General features: G+C 45.9%; 2 protein-coding genes across 2 annotated transcripts; both read right to left on the bottom strand.

Annotated features, from left to right (window-relative positions):
* Positions 1-2,306: 2,306 nt before the first annotated feature.
* LOC310891677 (zinc finger CCCH domain-containing protein 11A-like) lies at positions 2,307-9,000 on the bottom strand. The gene is made up of 5 exons (XM_083853921.1): positions 5,487-9,000; positions 4,926-5,119; positions 4,587-4,706; positions 3,681-3,804; positions 2,307-3,236 (listed from the first exon to the last, which is right to left on the bottom strand). Exons 2-5 carry the CDS (start codon positions 4,977-4,979, stop codon positions 3,133-3,135), a joined length of 402 nt encoding a protein of 133 aa, XP_083710047.1. The 5' UTR covers positions 4,980-5,119; positions 5,487-9,000; the 3' UTR covers positions 2,307-3,132.
* A 143-nt stretch (positions 9,001-9,143) lies between these two features.
* LOC310891675 (uncharacterized protein) lies at positions 9,144-15,903 on the bottom strand. Its single transcript, XM_083853919.1, is given in 5 exon segments — positions 9,144-12,738; positions 12,946-12,983; positions 12,986-13,004; positions 13,476-13,502; positions 13,698-15,903. Coding segments are annotated over 5 exon segments (453 nt in total). The 5' UTR covers positions 13,875-15,903; the 3' UTR covers positions 9,144-12,546.
* Between the last annotated feature and the right edge of the window lie 1,938 nt (positions 15,904-17,841).

The following is a 17,841-nucleotide window of genomic DNA, read 5'->3' as shown; positions in this document are numbered from 1 at the left end:
TTGAATCCCGGTGATTAAGACCTCAGCCAACATGCAAAAAGAAACATCGCAGGAAAAGGACAAACAGAGAGCCTAAATACAAAACCCGTGAATCACATCCAGATGCCTGTTTAGTAGCTGTACCTCTCTTTGGTGCTTTGTCAGCATTTCCCGGAACCTCCACCTTCTTCCCCAGCCTTTCAGCAAGGCTGCGCTTCACGGGAAGGGCGCTTACATCAGCTTCAGACAGAGAAAACAAGGAATATTTTAAGAACATTTCTTTGCAGGAAGATTTGAGAACAGTCAACCACAAGCTTCTATTTTTCAAGCATATTTTCATAAAATTGCCTTTCAGCTGCTAAATGGTTTTTTTGCCATTTCTGCAGTCAACACAGATCTCCACTGCAACGCATTTTCCTCTCACACGTCAAAAATACTCTTCGATGCAGTCATATAGAGAAGGCGGCACCTAAATAACAGCTCATAAAAAGTTCTTACCCACGGAGGCTTTCCGTTTTCCTTGTTTCTCAGCAAGATCTAGTCGAACCACAGGTTCCTCCCCTAAAACAAAAGTAAAATTTTTCTATTTCATAGAGACCAGTAGCCAATAGAAATAGTATACTGTTAGCCCATGTCCAAAAAAACCCAGCAAGACACTGTTTTGACAGCTAAACCACACAAACTCATATTACAACTATAATTAACTTAGAAAAAGTATCCATAGTCTCAGTGTTTGCCTCAAATTCCAGCTGAATGTAGTCGAGAATGAATCTGAGTCTGCTTGACAGCTATACTTTGTGCAGAACAGAGCTGCATAAGCAAGCAGAATATTATTAGGTACCAATGCTGAGAAATATTCCTTTCTAAGGTGAATGTCTATGAGTAAAAGTACTTCTTCACTTCTTTCCCTTTCAAAGGAATTTGCACAACTCTAAACAATATAATTTATACACAGACTCCTATCGCACTACTGTCCACACGTGCCACTGTCAGCCTCTTTAAAGCTTCAGAAATTGCTTCTTACATAGCACTGTCCTCTAGAGCTCTTTCTTCTCGTTACTCTCCTGTTTTTCAGTTATCCCCCTATTTGCATACTGACACATTTTTTTCTTTCTCCTGCTACTGCACTTAACCTGAGCACCAAAGCTTTCCAGTACAACCAGGGACTTTCAGCATAAAAGCATGTTTTGAACAGAAGGCGGCAGCACCAGGAGGCTAACAGGGGTGAATTGCCTTCCTTCTTGCTTAACCTTCCAGTTTAGGAGTAATGAAATCAAAACAAAAGCATGAATTATTACCTTCCTCTGTAGACAGTGTCACAGTTCTCACCACTGTCCGGACATTTTCCTTTTCCGGAGCAGGAAAAATCATAGAATCGACGGGAGGAAGAGAAGATCTTGAAGGACCTTCTGCTCAGAGCAAGCAAAACATAAGGAAGTTTACCAAACAGAAAAAACTATCACGAAGAACAAAAAACTGTAATTATTCATTACTGTCAAACATACAGTGACCAGAGCATGCAAATAAGAGAGGTGACTAATTTGCCTCTGGTTGCCCTTGGAATTCCCATCTAGAATACCAGCTGGCTGAGAATCAGGTTGCTCGATGCCCCCAGCTAAACATGGAAGTCTATCCCTCAAGCAGCTCCCAGCCACCATCACCTGCCATTCTGAAGCCAATCAAATTTCACTTCTTTGGCAAATAGTTGGATTCACCAAAGCATAGCCAGCTACCCGGTATTACTGGAAGAATTTTTTTTTGAAAGAAAAATCATCACACAGGATGAAGGTGAAGAGGGTAAGAAAGTAGGGAATATTAACTCACCACCGTGTCTCTTAGTTTTTTCCTTCATTTTCTGCAATTTGATTTCTTCAAGTGTTTTTATTCCAAAATTCAGACCGTCCTCTGAAAACAGAAAACAGTTAATGAGACTAAGGCTTAGAGGCACTCACTGAGGACCACAGATCCTCAGGCTTCTTAGTGCTCAGGAACTTTCAGAAGTATTTAGAATAAACCCTGTCAACACTCCTCACAAGTGAAACAACCATAGAATCAATGGCATTTTGCCCCTCCTTTCACCCTTCAGGGTAAAAACTGTAGTTTTAATTTTAATCCATTTACGTGATATTAGATCCCTCTATCGTTAGATATGGCTTTCAACAGTGGTTGCCAGGCTGCACGTGCAGCCATTTAAACTCCATGCTGTGACCCTGTTTTGTTCTCCAAAAGGAAAGAAAAGGAGTTCAACTTTCTGACCCAATGGGCACATGATGGTATCAGGGAGAAATGAGATCATGGAAATAACCGAGTCCATTCAGCACCCCTACATTCTGTTGTGTTTTTACGCCACATTGCTTTTGAGTTAATTGTCAAGTTCTCCTTCCGATTTATCCTACTACAGGTGCTGGAATACCTTGTTTAGCAGTAGTAGCACTGGCTTTCCGAGTGGAAATCATCCGTAATCCATTTTGGCCTTCCTCAGCTGGTTGCTGGACGGGAGTTTTAGTTTCTTCTCCTTCCGCAGAAAGCTGGTCTGAAGGGGAAAAATCTATTCAGTTATGCATAGGCCAGATTGTTCGTGATTATGTAGCTCATGCAATGACACTTCAGTCCATGGTTCCTATAAAAAAGCTTTTTTTTTTTTTTTTTTTTTTTAATACAGCTACACTGACCTGATGAACTCGTAAGTAGACTACCCTAGGACAAAACATCTAGGACTCTAGATTCTCTCTGCAGCTTTAACTACTACACAACATATTACTCTTCAGACAAAAAAAAAGGAATTTCCTTCCTAGTTTCACATAGAGCTTTACACAACAGACCAACTAAAGCCAAGAGTGGTTCTAAGCTTTCCTCCAACATTTCAGGTTCTGTCCACTGACTGCCAGACAAAGCCACCAGTGACCTGACCAGACTGCCTGCCCTATCGCTAGTCAGACCTCAGGTCATCTGTGATTTATACATTGATTTACAGCACAAATTCCTTCCAAGAACCAAAGACTTACACAATCATTTACAGCACAAATTCCTTCCAAGAACCAAACCATGCTCACCATCATCATCTTCATCATCATCTGCAGCATTGATTACAACTGGAGGGTGTGTAGGGCTTGGGACATTTTCCGAGTTTTCCACTTTCATCACCCGCCTTAGCTATGGAGAGGGATTGGACTGGACAGAAAGTTTGTTTTGCTGCAGTGACATCTGAGCCACTTTCAAATCATCGTCCGCGGACTCAGGCGGACTTGGCAGTGTAGCTAGAGGAAGAGGAGGATCATCAGTAATATGGCAGTTTAAAACTTTGACCACAATGCACGAAGATGGTAGCTAAGGCAGATAACCTGCACAGACAATGAATTCAGCATCTCCTTTTGCCCATCCCGCCACTGTTTACACCGTGAACAATGACTTGCCTTCAAACAACAACACATCTCCCTACCACCCAGCAGAGGACGAAACAACAGAAAGCAAACTGCAAGGCAAATATCACACAAAGCAGAGAGAAGCTGAGCATGAAAGCAGAAAACAAATACCAGCAGTACAGCAGCAGTACACTCGGTTTAGCTGACCACCTAGGACTGCAGACCTTTTCCTGCACTCACAAATGGACGGTTACCTGATGTCTCCTACACTATTGGCACCCACTAAGTAATATGCAAAATTAATTCTTCAATACTTAAAGAAAAAGGACCTAAACTCACTCTTGCTTGGTGGTAAGAAGACTCCATCGATGTAACGTCCCTTTGCGTGATGAAAAGCACAGTTGGCTTTCTGACAGCCTACTGGCTGCTTCTCCCAGTAGCAGGGAATCTCACCGCGCTTTTTCTGAAGACAGAAAGAAAGACAAGCTCGTGATAACATGCACCTAAGGTTTGCAAAGAGATGCACAGTTCCAGGTCACGACAGCGATAGGGCTGTCACAATACAGTGCTGAAACATCATTCCAAAGGTCAGTTTATCACGGAAGTATAGTATTTCCGGGCATATTCACAAAGTTTGCAGAAGCTGTAACCGCTATGCACGTTTAGCCCTGTCATCATTCAGTTTGAGAAGACAGGCACTCTCAGACATCAGTTTAGGGTGGGTTAAACTAATACACCTAGGATTATACTAGGATTATTCAGAGGGAAAAAGAACATCTTAAATTGCCTACGTTAACTCTATCCAGAACTACTTCTTGGAGACTTCGTTCTTCTGCACCTTTAACTTTCCCCACTGCTTCCTAGCCCAGGCAGCTAGAACAGCATTATCTGAAGGACTCCGGGACACAAGAGACCTGATAGATCATTATCAAGCCTGCTCTCAGGAGGCTAGTACAGCCTGTTTATTACCCCCCTGCTCCAGCAGGTTTTAGCAGTCTAGTTAGCGGTTATTCTGCATCTGTTGAGACAATACTGTCGGCGTCTAATAAAAGAAAATCTTGCTAAGACATACCTAAGGCATTGATTTTATTTCCCTCTCCTTCCTCCCACCCCCTCCCCTGCTAACAGAAACCAGTGTAATTCCAAAGCAAATGACTCTATCCTGCAAAAGCACAATCAGCACACCTACAGCACTGAAAAATGCTTTTGTTGATTTATTTTGAGAACACATCTTTAGGCACTCACGTCAATTTCCATGTGTCTGAATCGGCAGACATTCCTGAAACAACGACCCTCCTGCCACAGCGTGCAGACTGTCTCGTTCCCCAGAGCAGCTTCGCAGTGGCGGAAGGAACAGTTGTCTCCCTGTAACCAAAAGGAAACCAACAAGGAAAATATAGTACAGCCTCAAAAACGTCCATGCTACTGCCTCAGGTTGCTACGATTGAATTCAGAATCTATCTGGTTATCACGTTAACCAAAGACCAGTGTGCCTCCTCCTCCTACTCTACCCCTTCCTGAAAAAAATGAAAAAAAAAAAAAACAAAAACAAAGCAAAGCAAAGCAAAAGAAACCCAGCCATACCTTGGTACAGGTAGAATAGAAATAGAAGTAGCAATCGTCTCCTTGTTTAGACATGCCGACAAGTTCTGATAACAAGCTCGGGTTCTCTCCACAGGGACTTCCTCTGCTCTTGGAGAGAGCTGTCTTCACCCTTGCTTGGGCTGAAAGTCTTCCACTGGCTTGTGATCAGTGAAATCTTCTTTTTAAAAGTAACCCTAAACAAAGTACCAACAAGTGAAAAATAATGAGTAACAAGCATTTTTCCAGCTTTCTTCTGTTCATCAAATTAGTCTCTTGAGGAGAGCAATGCCTTGAAATCAGCTGTTACGGGAACTAACACAATATTAAACTAAAGTTCTGTAAAGCTGCCAGGAGCTTTGTCAGCAAGTGTTCTCTTCCACGTCCTCAATAATATGCCTTGGAGCACACCTGGAAGCCTGAAAATGGAGTCACTTCTTCAAAAACCACCTGATCATACATGCAAGGCAATGATCAACTATGGCTACGAGTAACTTCTACAGAACGCAGTATGACGCATTAAATAGCATGTTCCAGTCACTGTGGGTCTTCGAGTTCACCTACCTGGACAACCTCAGCAAAGTTATTGATCTTCAAAGACTTCCAGTTAACTTCTCCTGGAGGCCGAACCAACACTGAATCCGTGAATTAATGATAAAGGGGTAGGAAGAATTTGCCTCTCCACTTTGCCAAGGGAACCTCTCATCCACAATTCAAACGTAGGATGTGCTTTTAAACAGCTTATAACTAATGGAGGAAGCAAGTCCATCTGAACACTCTCTCAGACTGGAGACAGCCAGGGTTAGTTAGCTCTTCAAAAAATAAAAACCAAAAAAAAACCCCCACAAAACAAAACAAAAACAAAAAAAAAACAGTGCATTTAGAGATGAACTCGTGATTCAAAGTGGCTGCAAAAATGAGGATCCATCTTCCACAGCCAGACAATTTGACTTTTTTTTTTTTTTTTTTATTCAAAATTCAGTATGTTCCAATCTCTGGTCTTCAAGATTTCTTCACCTATTAAGAAAACACTAAAACCTTTCCCCGTCTTTATTACCTGTACAGCAAAAAACACACCAGTGCATAGAAATACACAAATGTGCATACGCATACACACATATGTGTTTAGACACACACACGAGGAGTGAGTGATAGAAAGTTAGCGAGAGCGACAGTGGAAATCAGAAGTTTTGCCTTTTTGACACAGAGAGCGCGTAAAAACTCTCTCATTTTGAGGGAACTAGAAAAAAATGGAGGATCTACCAAATATTTTGATGAGTATGCCTTCGAGGCCAATGCTTTATACCATGAGTGATCTGGGGGCCAGCACACAAATATGCATACATATGTACATGCATACAGGATAAACATATCTATACACACAAGCGTGCACAGTATATGTTGTATGGTATCCATATGGAGAACAACTCGTAGCCCTGATCAGACACGTAGAGTTGCAATCAATTAACAGCAGGAAGACAGCAGATCAAGGATACAGCAAGCTTTGAGAGGCAGGGCAATGCTCACTTTGCCAGTGGCATGGCTGCATGATACCAAGAATTTTGAATTAGTTTGATTTTTTGGAAGCAATTTGTTTTCTTTCTGCGCTGTAGCAAATACCACAGGTTTGCCATCACGTGCTGTTCCCTAATCCATATATCCATCATCATCCATTGCTGCAAGATCATGAAAGGTTAGAAAAGATGACTAAGGTCCAATTTAACAGCCAATGATTTTTCAATGACCAGAGCTGCAACAGATTTTATTTAGCCACAAGCAGGTTTTTTTTTCTGATGTGAAGTCAGATATTTTGATTTTTTTTTTAAGACACTAAATGTCATAAAACCTGCAACCAGACCAGATAAAGTTCAAATTAGAGTGATTCTGAATCCTTTCATTAAAATGCTGCACATTTCTGTGCAAATTATTTCTGACTCTTCTGGACAAAAGCGGATGAAATAGTTCTTACAAATTAATAATAAAAGGTTGGAACCTTTTACTCACACAAACACTAGTGAATTTTCCAGGAAGTATTATTTTGGCAGGGAATTTTCCCAAATCTAAAGTAAAGAGGGGAAAAGTTGGGTTCTCGTATTAGTTGTTGGTTTTGACTGCTTGACAAAGGGAATAAAAACAGTAGTTAAGTGCAAGGTTTCCTTCTCTTCTTTAGTATTGAGAGGAATCGTCACTTCCGACCTTTAGCACCTTCAGAAACACGCTTAGTGCCATGCAGATTCCTCTGCATCTACTTCTAAAAATTACTGGTGCTCCTTAACATGGAAGTTGGACTTGAAATCTTTTCCAGATTGAGCTCTTTTGAATGCCCAAGGAGCTCATCATTTTGCTTGTTGCCTTCCATTTTCCTGAACAGACCCAGAACGCTGTTCAGGATATGAATGGATCTGGTCTAAGGAATGGGAAGAAAGCAAAAACCAAGGATACCTCACAGCCCTAAATGCCATAAAAAGCAGTCTCATTTTAAAAAAGATCTCCAAAGCTTTTTTTTTTTTTTTTAACTGACATCTGCCAATATGGCGATCCAAGTGCTGAACAGAAACCAACTGAACTAGCCCCTGAAAGCCTGAATAAAAATGAGTAACTCTGGTGCACTCAGCAGGTCTGTAATAGAAGTTGGCAAGAGTTTTAGATTTCTTTTTTCTCCAGGGTGCTAGTAAAGTTTTTGCGTTACGAGATTTTGAACTCTTTTTGTACAAAAGAATTACAGATGCACTACAGTCACGGTAGCTGGGGGTCTGGAAATACATGCCAACAAGTGTCATAAACTTTGCCTTTGCTGAAGGAAGATAACTAGTCCAAAGAAAACCTGTCTAGTTTGTTTTACAGGCTTGTCTTTCTCAGTATGGAACAAACTGACCTCCCTGGTCTAACTTTCCAGTTGGCTATTCTGCCTTTGTCCTGGAGAGAAGAGCAAGAAGGGAACAAAATATTTTTGCACTCCAAAAAATGCATTAGGGAAGGATTATCACACCTACCTAAGGGTAATTTCTTGTTTGTTTATAAAGCACAAAGTCTTTCTCTTGGACAGTCTCTGTTGCTGGCCTGTTTTGTGCCTTCCATTTATAATAAAGGTATTAAAGATGCTTACCCCGTTTTGGTGGTTTTTTTTTTTTTTTAGAACAGTGTAAGCAGACAGTCGGATGACAAGCAAGAAAGAACAGCATAAACTCCTTGTTGTGACCCTGCTTTTCAATCACCCAGCATCAGCCTGGCTGCAAAACAGTCTCCGCTGATTTACCTGCTTGTTAAAGCACCCCACAGGCTGCAAGTGTTGTGTGCTAGGTGTCAAACTATATTTAACGGTGCATAGGTAAACCATTCATCTTCCCATGGTCGAAGCACAGAACAGCCCCCTGCTAGCACAGCTCATCCTTGCTGTAACTGCTTTTAAACCTATTTGTTGGTAAGAAAAGAGCTCAGTACACCACCTTCACAGGGCAAAAATTCACATGGAAGAGCAGAAAAACCCAGAAGTGCTTCCTGAACTTCACGTTACCAACAGCACCATCGGATTTAGATCCTGGCCTGGCATCCAGGATGCACGGCCTGCAAGCACTGCTGCGATGTGGAAGTGCCAAGGCAGGTTTTTGGCCTGCCCTAAAACACTTTTTTTTTTTTTTTTTTCTTTAACAAACAATACAAAGAGTGTGCCAGGTATGCTGTAATGCCCGTGTGCCAGGTCAATAGAGGATATCCAAATAACAGAGGCGCTTCTCCTAATTTCCCGCGTGAAAACACTTTCACAGCGTTCTTTTCACGAAGAAACCCCTCTCTATCTTCTCCAATGCTCCAGGACCTGCTGCAGCTGCAGCGGCTGCGCTGGTACAACCCGCATCTTTGACAAATCTTTTCAACAGTTCTGCTTTACCTCGGCACAGTTGAGGTCACTCCTCTTCCTCTTCCAGCTGAGGAAGCAGCTTGCGGGCTCTGCCACACGGTCGGTGCAGAAGCGAAAGCTGGGAACACAGCAGTCAAACTCTCACTGCTAACGAAGCCACCAGGGCAGAGGGCTGACACAGACCCGCCAGAGGCGAACCGTACCCGCTCTCCCTCCCAGCTGCGAGGCTCGCCGCAGCAGCCCCGACCCGAAGCGCTCACAGTGCTTTGCTTGGTGATGTCACCGATGAGTCAGAGTCCCCAGATGAGCATCTGCCTTGCCACTCTTTAATGTTGGTGTTGTTTTTTGGTTGGTTGTTTGCTTGCTTTTGAAACTTATGCAGGTTATGGTAAACCTTCAGGTAAACCACAGATCAATGGGGAAGAAGTCCCACACGAGGGAAGGCCGTGCTTTTCTTCCAGGCAATGGCGCATGCTTTAACATGCTGCATTCGACAAAGAAGCTCTCTCCATTTTGCGCAGTGGCAACAGGCACGACTGCAACACACGCACGTGTAGGCAGCACCTGCAGGTCCCAAACCCTTAACCAATTTTTAGATAGCACCAATTTTTTATGTAGTTGCTTTCCCTTCATCCATAACCCCTTTTTTCCTTTCTTTGTATCGGGTGGCTCTCCTCCATTGTTCTCTCTGTCATTTTCCTCCCCAGTGTCTGAGCAGGCACTGGGAATCGTTTCCAGAGGAAGGGTACTGCTGAAGCTACAACATTTACTCTCAGGGAAAAGAGAGTATGTGAAAGAATACATACTTCCTTTCTTTTTCCTTTTTTTTTTTTTTAAATCTCTGAAATCAACGCTGCGGCCTGGCAGCAAATAACTATGGGAGTAATGATGATTCCTCATCCTCACTGTAACGTTGTAGTTAATGTCATAAAGAAGCAATTTCCCCAGACAGTGGCCATTTGAGATGGGAAGGGGCAGTAAGAGGAAGTTTTCCTTAGACTAGCTCTTCCCCCAGAACACCTCGCCATCCAGCAACAAATTCAATTCACCTGCTCCGCCTGATCAGTCAAACGCGCGTCCGACTCCAGCACACGCCACAGCGGTGGTTCTGACGTGGTTTGAGAATCACCTATCCGCAGAATATCTCGGGTTTGTACACTCAAATAACGCAGTCTTTTCCAAATAAGGCCCAGAGCTCACACTCCGAGTGCAGCCTAACAACACCAGAGGGCCGGTAGGCTAAACATTCCCATCCTGGCAACAGGACTGACCCGGGCAACAGTAAGCATCCCTTCTGCACTTTCATTGTGAACATCAGCATAAGGAAACAGAGACCTCCTCGATCCAAGTTTGAAGAAACAAACACAAAGGTCACCCAAGAGGGTTGTTTTCAGCAAACTAACGGAGAAATTAAGGTGACAACCGCGTGCATCCAGAGTTAGTCAGATCCCGAAGGCAGTTCCTTTGGGAAACGCAGGAGCAGCGCGCCAGATGACGGCTACCTTACAGCGCACCCCTCAGAGGCACTGCTACGAAAGGAAGGCAGAAGGTTGGAACTCAAAATAACTCGCAAGGCGGGTTAAGGGGGAAGCTTTAATTTCCTGAGCAGAACCTCCCCCCTGAAGGCAGCCCAGGGACTCTTTGCTTCCCTCGGAAGACGGCAGGGACGGAGGGACACAGGGCCAGATGGACGGCCAGACAGCCCAAAAGGCCTGAGCAAGGGCTGCGGAGCGGGAGGGAAGGGCAGGGCAAGGGGAAGGGCGGCCCTGGGCCTGACAGGGCACCTTGGGCCTAACCCCAGGCAGCAGCTCCCCGTCTCACAGGGCCCGCGGGGGGCTGCCTGTAACAGGAGATGCGGGCAGGTAAATTTTACAAGCACTGCATCACAAATACCCTGCAACACCTGAACTATTCACTGGGACAGCCTCCTTCCTCACCTCCTGAAAGCTCCAGCTGGCAAACCAAGGACAAAATGAAAGGCAGATGTGGAGGACCTCGTAAGATACTGTTTTGTTCCCTACGTGCCCACTGCTGGTGACACGTAATGCCTCCTGTTCCCAAACGACATTGGCACGTTACATCTTTACTACATGCTGAAAGGAACTCAGCAACTTGAACACAACTTAGAATTACCCATCCCGGCAGCAGGCTGTCCAGCTGAAGCTGCTTTCGCCAATCAAGTGTGTCATGCTGCCCCTCAAAGGTTTCTTCCTGGGAACGTCTGCTGTGACACTCCTGACGTATTACTTCTCGGAATGGCAGAACTGCGCTGGGTAGGCCCCACAGCAAGACTCGTATTTCTGTCCTTCCCTTTCAGGAAAGGATCTCCCACCTTGAATTTATTAATTTTCATGATGATGATACACAAATTGAAGTTTTGAAAAACTGAATGCTGATTAACAGATTTCTAGCACAGCCTGTGCATCAAAATTCATTTCTCTCCATTTAGGTAATCTTAGTTTCTGAGTTACAGTTACAGTCAAAATTTTTCTTCTTCGATTTTTTTCTTTTTCTTTTTTTTTTTTTTTGTGATCAGAAAAACGAGGGGACTGGCTGTCCCAAGTCAGCCGGGGAACTTCTCTTTGGTCGATGCATCAAGGAACTCAGCTCTCTTGGGGAAACTTAAATAGAAAAGACAGATCTCCAAACGGATAAAAAAAATAAATCAAATGATAAAAACCCAACCGACACATCTGATACCCCAGCTTATTGAACAGCACAAGGGTTTAATCTACAGGCTCTGTCCAAAGCAGCAAGAAGTGACAGATTTAATCTGAACCAGTTGCCCGCTCTCACTCTCTGATCTGGAGACGTTATTGGACAAGCATGCGTAGCAGTAACACTTGTAAACACTGGGTTACTGCACCACAGCCCTGAATCCCTCACGGGCCCACTAAGATACTTTTACTGACTGATCCACAATAAGCACTCCCAAAAAGATTCTCAACAAGTTAAACCCTGTTTAGAAAGAATCTGAGGAACCTGTCACTGCAGCAACAAAGGGCTGCAATTGCATGCAAAATCTCCAACACCCTCCTTAGCACCCTGCTAGCTCAAGGACTGTGTGGGGCTTCCGTGCCCTGAACGAGTCCACCCTGGCCACATAATGCAGATGTAATGGTCAAGAAAGCACATAGCGTTATCGAAACTTATCAGATCCACAGCAAAAAGAAAAGCCCACGCTTCTATATTTCTCCTCCTTCTCCATTCACAGAAGGAAGAGACTGAAAACAAGCAGATTTGTGGTTTACATTTACAGTTAATGTGAAAAATGGCTATTTGTGAAATACATCACGTATTGTTTCAAGCTACAAACAACTCGCTCCCACAAAGGAAGGACTTTTGACCTCAGCATGCAACCCCAGTTACAAATAACTTCCTATCTACCAGCGGGCCGCGTTCCCCTGGCACTCAGTCACTCCGCAGCACGGCAGCCACCTTTGTTCTAAGGATGGCAAATTCTACTTAGAAACGCTCTGTAGAAGAGTGATGCTGTCCCCTTTTAACACGATCCGGCCTGCAGCACAGAGAAGGGAAAGAGGGGATTAGAGAGAGCCCAGAACCTGAGAATAATCTCGTGTTTTCAGAAAGTGTTTCGTGTGGTTGAGCAGGGTTTTGCCCATCACGCAGAGTGCAGGCCGCCTGGTATTACACGTTTCAAAGACCAGAACTGATCTCAGGCAGGGACAGATTCTCCTTCATTCAGCAAAATCAGCAGCTCAAAAATCATCAGGGACAGAGATGTAGCCAGGAATTGCTCACTGAACTTCAACAGCAAGGCTCGTCACACGGTTGGTACCTCTCAGTGCTGCTACCTAGAAGGCTCACCCGGGCAGGTTTCAGACCGCGCGTCACTCGGGTTGCACAGACACACGACACACCCAGCTGTTTCCTTGATTTTGTCTTGGAGTGAATCTCCTCTGCGTCGTCCAGCGCCAAATTCACGTACTCGTCAAAGCCCTAGAAATCGGCAACAGTGGCAATTAGTTCAGCAACAACACGAACCATCGTCAGCTTTGCTGAGCCAGGCTGGACAATGAAGACTAATTGTTAGAGAAGCACGATTTCTTTTTTCCCTTGGGCTAGTTTTTCTTGACAAGAAAAAATAGGATTGTGAATGAGGGAAAACAAACTAACGACGTAACGTGGGGTCGTGCTGACACTCACGATGATGCAGCCTTCTATCCGCACGTTCACTTGCTCAGCCACACCTGGATCCTCGAGCTCTGCAGAACGAAGGAGGAGAGTAAATTGGAACACAAACACCGCGAGCAGTTTTGTTCTCTCTCGTGTGTTCAGAAATACCCGCTAACCATAGCCGCTAGAGCTCCCAAACACTCCAAGGAGCAACTCTCAGGGGCAGTTTCAATTAACAGTCTGACATTTTAGAGTCTTATATGACTGGGTGAATACTACACGTTTGCTGAAGGACACGTTTCCAGTCACAAGGGAACACTCCTGCACGCCCGGCTGCACGATCCCACTCCCGTTAACACGAGGGCGAAACGCCGGGCTGCGCAGCAGCTCCTTGTACCCACCAGCACGCCGCACAGCTCTCCATTCCCCACAAACCTGCCCCGAGCAACGGGTGGGAGCCGAAAACTCAGCGAGGGAGATCCCCGGACCCTCCCCGCTCCCCCCACCCCCCCCAAATCCCCATCCCCATCCCCTCCCCGTCCTCTCCCCGCGCTACTCACGCTCTGCAGGTAGCGGAAGATGAGGTTCTGGGGCGCTGCGTGAAGGGCTCAGCACGGGGACAAGAGCTCCAGGCCCGGGACAAGGCCTCAGGACAAGGCCTCAAACCCTGCAACGAGGCCCCAAGGCCCCGGGACAAGGCCTCAAGGCCCGGGCCGAGACCCCTGAGGCCGGGGCCGCCCCCCACCTGCTCCCCCGTCGCTCCCCGGCCGCAGGAAGGCTACGATGGGCTGCACCATCACCTTCTGCACCTTCTGGTCCTGCCCGCGGTACGCCATGGCTGCCGCCGCCTCGCTGCTCCCGCCGCCCCTGCTGGGCCGCCTCCGGAAGCCCCTGAGGCCGGGCGGGAGCGCGCAAGGGACGCTGGGATGCTGGAGGAGCGTGGGGGGCCGCTCTAGCATGCCGGGAGGACCGCGTCTCTATGGTTGCAGGCAGGGGTCCCTGCGCTAGCTTTATTGGCGAGCAGCGAGGCTGGGGGGGGGAGGGGGGCAAGACAGCCTTAAATAAAATACGAATATAAAAAGTTTTATAAATGGCTGAGTCCCAAATAGGATTACAATCAAAGTTTACAATTTATTAAACGAATAGAGGCAAGCAAGCAGCGCTGGGTGCGCCGGGAGTCTCTGCTCCCCCAGGACGCACGCCTGTTACGTAAGGCGGCTGGTTTTGATGCTCCCAGGCTAATACATATTCATTACTACTTCGAGAAGAGGCAGGGTTATTAGAATTGGTTTCCGGAATCCGAAACCCCTCCCAGGGGCGCCTGCGTACCAGTCTCTGGTGGTCTCTCGGGGCTTGCTCGGGCTGAATGCTGGTTGTCTTCCTCTCAGGCTTTTGTCCTTCAATTGTCCTTCAGCTCCCCCTTCCTCCTCGTTTGGGAGCCTCTGCGCCGGATTTCAGAAACTCTAGCAACATCCCCTGCAGTAGTCAGCACTTTTCCCTAAAAACCCCTTTGTTCTCTTATCACCTAGACCCGGGCCTCGATGGTAACCCTTCAAATCCCTTAGTGACACGAATTGCTGGACCATTCCTTACAAAAGGAAGGATAAAATATGTAGAGGAGCAATGGCACACGCGAAAGCCCAGCGCCGCGGGCAGAGGCAGCGAAGGTTGACGGCAGAACAGTGCTCGGTTTGAACACGGAGAGGGAAAGCGAGGGGAAGGTGGCCGAAGCCGGCCGCAGTCTCTGAGCTCTCCTCCTCCTGATTGTTTTCTCTCAAAGCCATTTCTGTCTGTGTGCGGGCACCCGGAGCCGGCAGAAGTCCCCGTGAAGTCCTTCGGCAGGACGGAGGGCTGCGTGGGCTCCAGTGAGAGAGGGAGTTAGGAGAATCTTATCAAGTAGAGATAGAGCGCTGACAGCGTTAAACTAGGATGCTACTTAGTGTCTTTGCTAACTATGGTGCATTGTGCCAATTAACTAAAGCAAGAAGCCTTGGGCCCCTTACCAAGGTCAGTCTCCTAATAAGAGAGTGAGCCTGTCTTAAGAAACTGGGAGAAACTGGTCTTGCAGATGGACAAGAGCCAAGGAGCAACTGAGTCTGTGCAAAGACAAGAGGTCAACTAGCGGTGACGAGGAAGAGTCATCAATCTTCATGCCCACGACCTCCCATGCTGCCCAGCGCTGAATAAACATACCTACTTTACAATCTCACTGATTGTGGAGTCCCTTTTCCGCAAGTCACTAGCAGCGGTTTCTTCCGCAGAGGTTTTCCCAGAGCCGCTTCAAAGCTTCCCTCGCGGAGCTGGGGCGTCGCAGGGGGTCGTCAAAGCACGCACGCGTGCACACACACACACACACACACACACACACACAGGCGTTGTTGTCCAAACAGAAAGTATTTACAACAAATTCGACAAGCGGTTTTCCTCTGCCAGCAGCAAATGCCTGAGGGCCCCTACAGCTTCACAAATCATAGCACAAAGAGCCTAAAGTTCCTCTAAAATTTAGGGAAATGATTCAAAATAGATCTGCTAGGGGAAAACGATCACTGGCGGCAGGGTACACAATACACGCGAGTCTCAGCTCTCCTCCGCAGGGTCAGTGCCCACGCCCAAGTGCGACGCTGATGGCACCCGAACATTTGCTTTAGCAGGCAGCAGAGCCAGCAGCTCAGGGGAGCAATTTTAAAAACCAGGAGGCACTTAAACCAACCCTTAATTGACCCAGTTACTGCAGGAGAGTCCCGACTACTCGCCCTGGAGTCCTACTGTCACCAGCAAAAAGCACCAACCAAAGCTTGGGGGAACTTTGGTACAGCACAAGAGAAGGGAGTGGGGGTAGCGTAGCCGTATCGCAGAGCTGCTGCTTTTCACACCATTTTATCACCCCTGATAATTGAAAGTAAGGCCGGGTGGGCTGACCCCACCACCACCACTCCTGGCAGCATGTTTGGTCCACAATGCTAGAATAATTATTTTGCTCCCTCCCGCCCCTACAGCTTCATCATCTGAAAAGATTACAGTCAAAACAATGGCATACACAAATAAAAGTCAAGAGTTGACATAGTAACTCCGGGATTTGGGTATCAACTGTCCGAGAAATCAGAACACCCAGGCTTCACAATGTGCCCAACATCGAGCTGTGCCAAGGGGGGGCGGAAGGAAGAAGCTTTCCGTTTAAGCCTTCAGAGCATCGCTCCATCACTACGTCAATTCACAGCCACCACAGCGTGCCGATGGACATCTTTCTGTGCCAAAAGAAACAAGTGCTTTGTCCTCTTGATATCAAAGGTAGCCACCTATAGTTACGGAACCATGCACAAGACCTTAACTCTGACCAGCAGGAAAACTTAGGACAACTGAGTGCAGATCCTGCCAATTTCTACCAGATCCAACTGTGCTTTAAGTCTCATTGCAAAGCCTCAGTTAGAAAAAGGATCACCTCGGGGTATCCAACAAGAAGAAGAGTTTTTTTTTGTTGTTGGTTTTTTTTTTTTTTTTTTTTAATATACCATAGGACTATGCAGTTCAATCATCAATCATCTTGGAAAGCTCAAGGAGGAGGTCATCCTCATCCTTCCCTGGGTCCAAGTCGAGCTCGGCTTCCAGTATGCCGTCTGAGAGTTCCCAAAGTAGCATCTCTAAATCCTCGTCTACAGATACGGGCGCGTTGCCTGTGGAACTCAGCCGGCGTGTCCTTGCTTCTTCTAGCTGGGAAGAAGCTGAAGTCGAGCTTGAGAACTCCATTGGCTCCACGGATTCTGCCTGGCTTCCAAGATGTGCTTCAGGTCTTGGCAGAGCAAGGAAGAGAACAATCAGTATATGCCATTTCTTAATGGGAAATCCCTTTTCTGCAAACCGGCTCTTAAAACCGTAGCCAACCCCTCCTGCACTTCAATCTTACCCAGGGATTGTTATTCAATTAACCCAGGGCTACATTTAGAGCCCAATATATTAGCAGGTACATTTTTCAGTTTGGGGGTTTCTCTGTGAAGCCAGAGCACCCGGAGTCTAGCAGAGATGGTTCAATTTTTGTAGCAAGAGGCACTTTGCCACCTTGCTTAATTTTCCTGTAAAAATGTTAAGAAGTCTCCATCTGCAAATATCTGTTTACTAAGTTAGTCATTTTTCCCACGGCACACTCAGCAGAGTTTGCTCCCCACTACAGGAAGCTGATCTGCAGCCATCACTTCCCTCTGCTCTCCCTGCACTCTTGTCACCTTGTATGTTTGTTCGGGTGGCATTCTTGAGGACCAAAAGGCAGAGGACACTACTCATCATTTATCACCTCACGAGGAAGTAGAAGAACTTCACCTCATCCTCATTTAGGTATTCAGACAGAGCAAGAAGTCACTGGAAAGCTGTACCGACTTGCAGCATTTAAAGAAAGTAAGTCTAATTAAGCATTCCTGCTAGCTGCTAGAAAGTCATTTCACGTGACTTATTTATCTTATAAGATAAATAAGTGACTTATCCTCTGATGGATTTGGGCTTTAATTATCTCAGAACCCTCCTTTTTTCCCCACCTGTGACAGAACTTATGTTTCACTGGGGATATACACCGATTGAGAAAAAGAACAAGTTGTGGTCATCACCTGTTTTGGGGATTTTCTTCAAGTCTGGTGGCTGGGACGTGCTCCAGCGTGGCTGGAACAGCCTAGAAAGCAGCAAAACAGTGTTTAGGACTCATGGGTAAAAGATTCCTTGCTAGCTTTTTCCTCCATGCTGCTTCTCCTCTGGCATTGCGGAGCCTTAGCCAAAATACAAAACCAAGGTGCTCCTGAAGAAAGTTAATATTCACTTGGAGGTTACTAATGATCTTGTGTCTTTTAAGAACACAGCATTAATGGACAAAATCCTCCACACCAGAGAAATCACAGAATCACAGAGGACTAAGTAAATAGTGCCATTAATCTAATAAATATGGAA

Source organism: Anser anser (assembly GCF_964211835.1).
Source record: "Anser anser genome assembly, contig: HAP1_SCAFFOLD_68, whole genome shotgun sequence".
NCBI classification, from domain to species: domain Eukaryota; kingdom Metazoa; phylum Chordata; class Aves; order Anseriformes; family Anatidae; genus Anser; species Anser anser.
The sequence above is the reverse complement of the archived record's forward strand: the minus strand, read 5'-3'. Positions and strand labels throughout refer to the sequence as shown.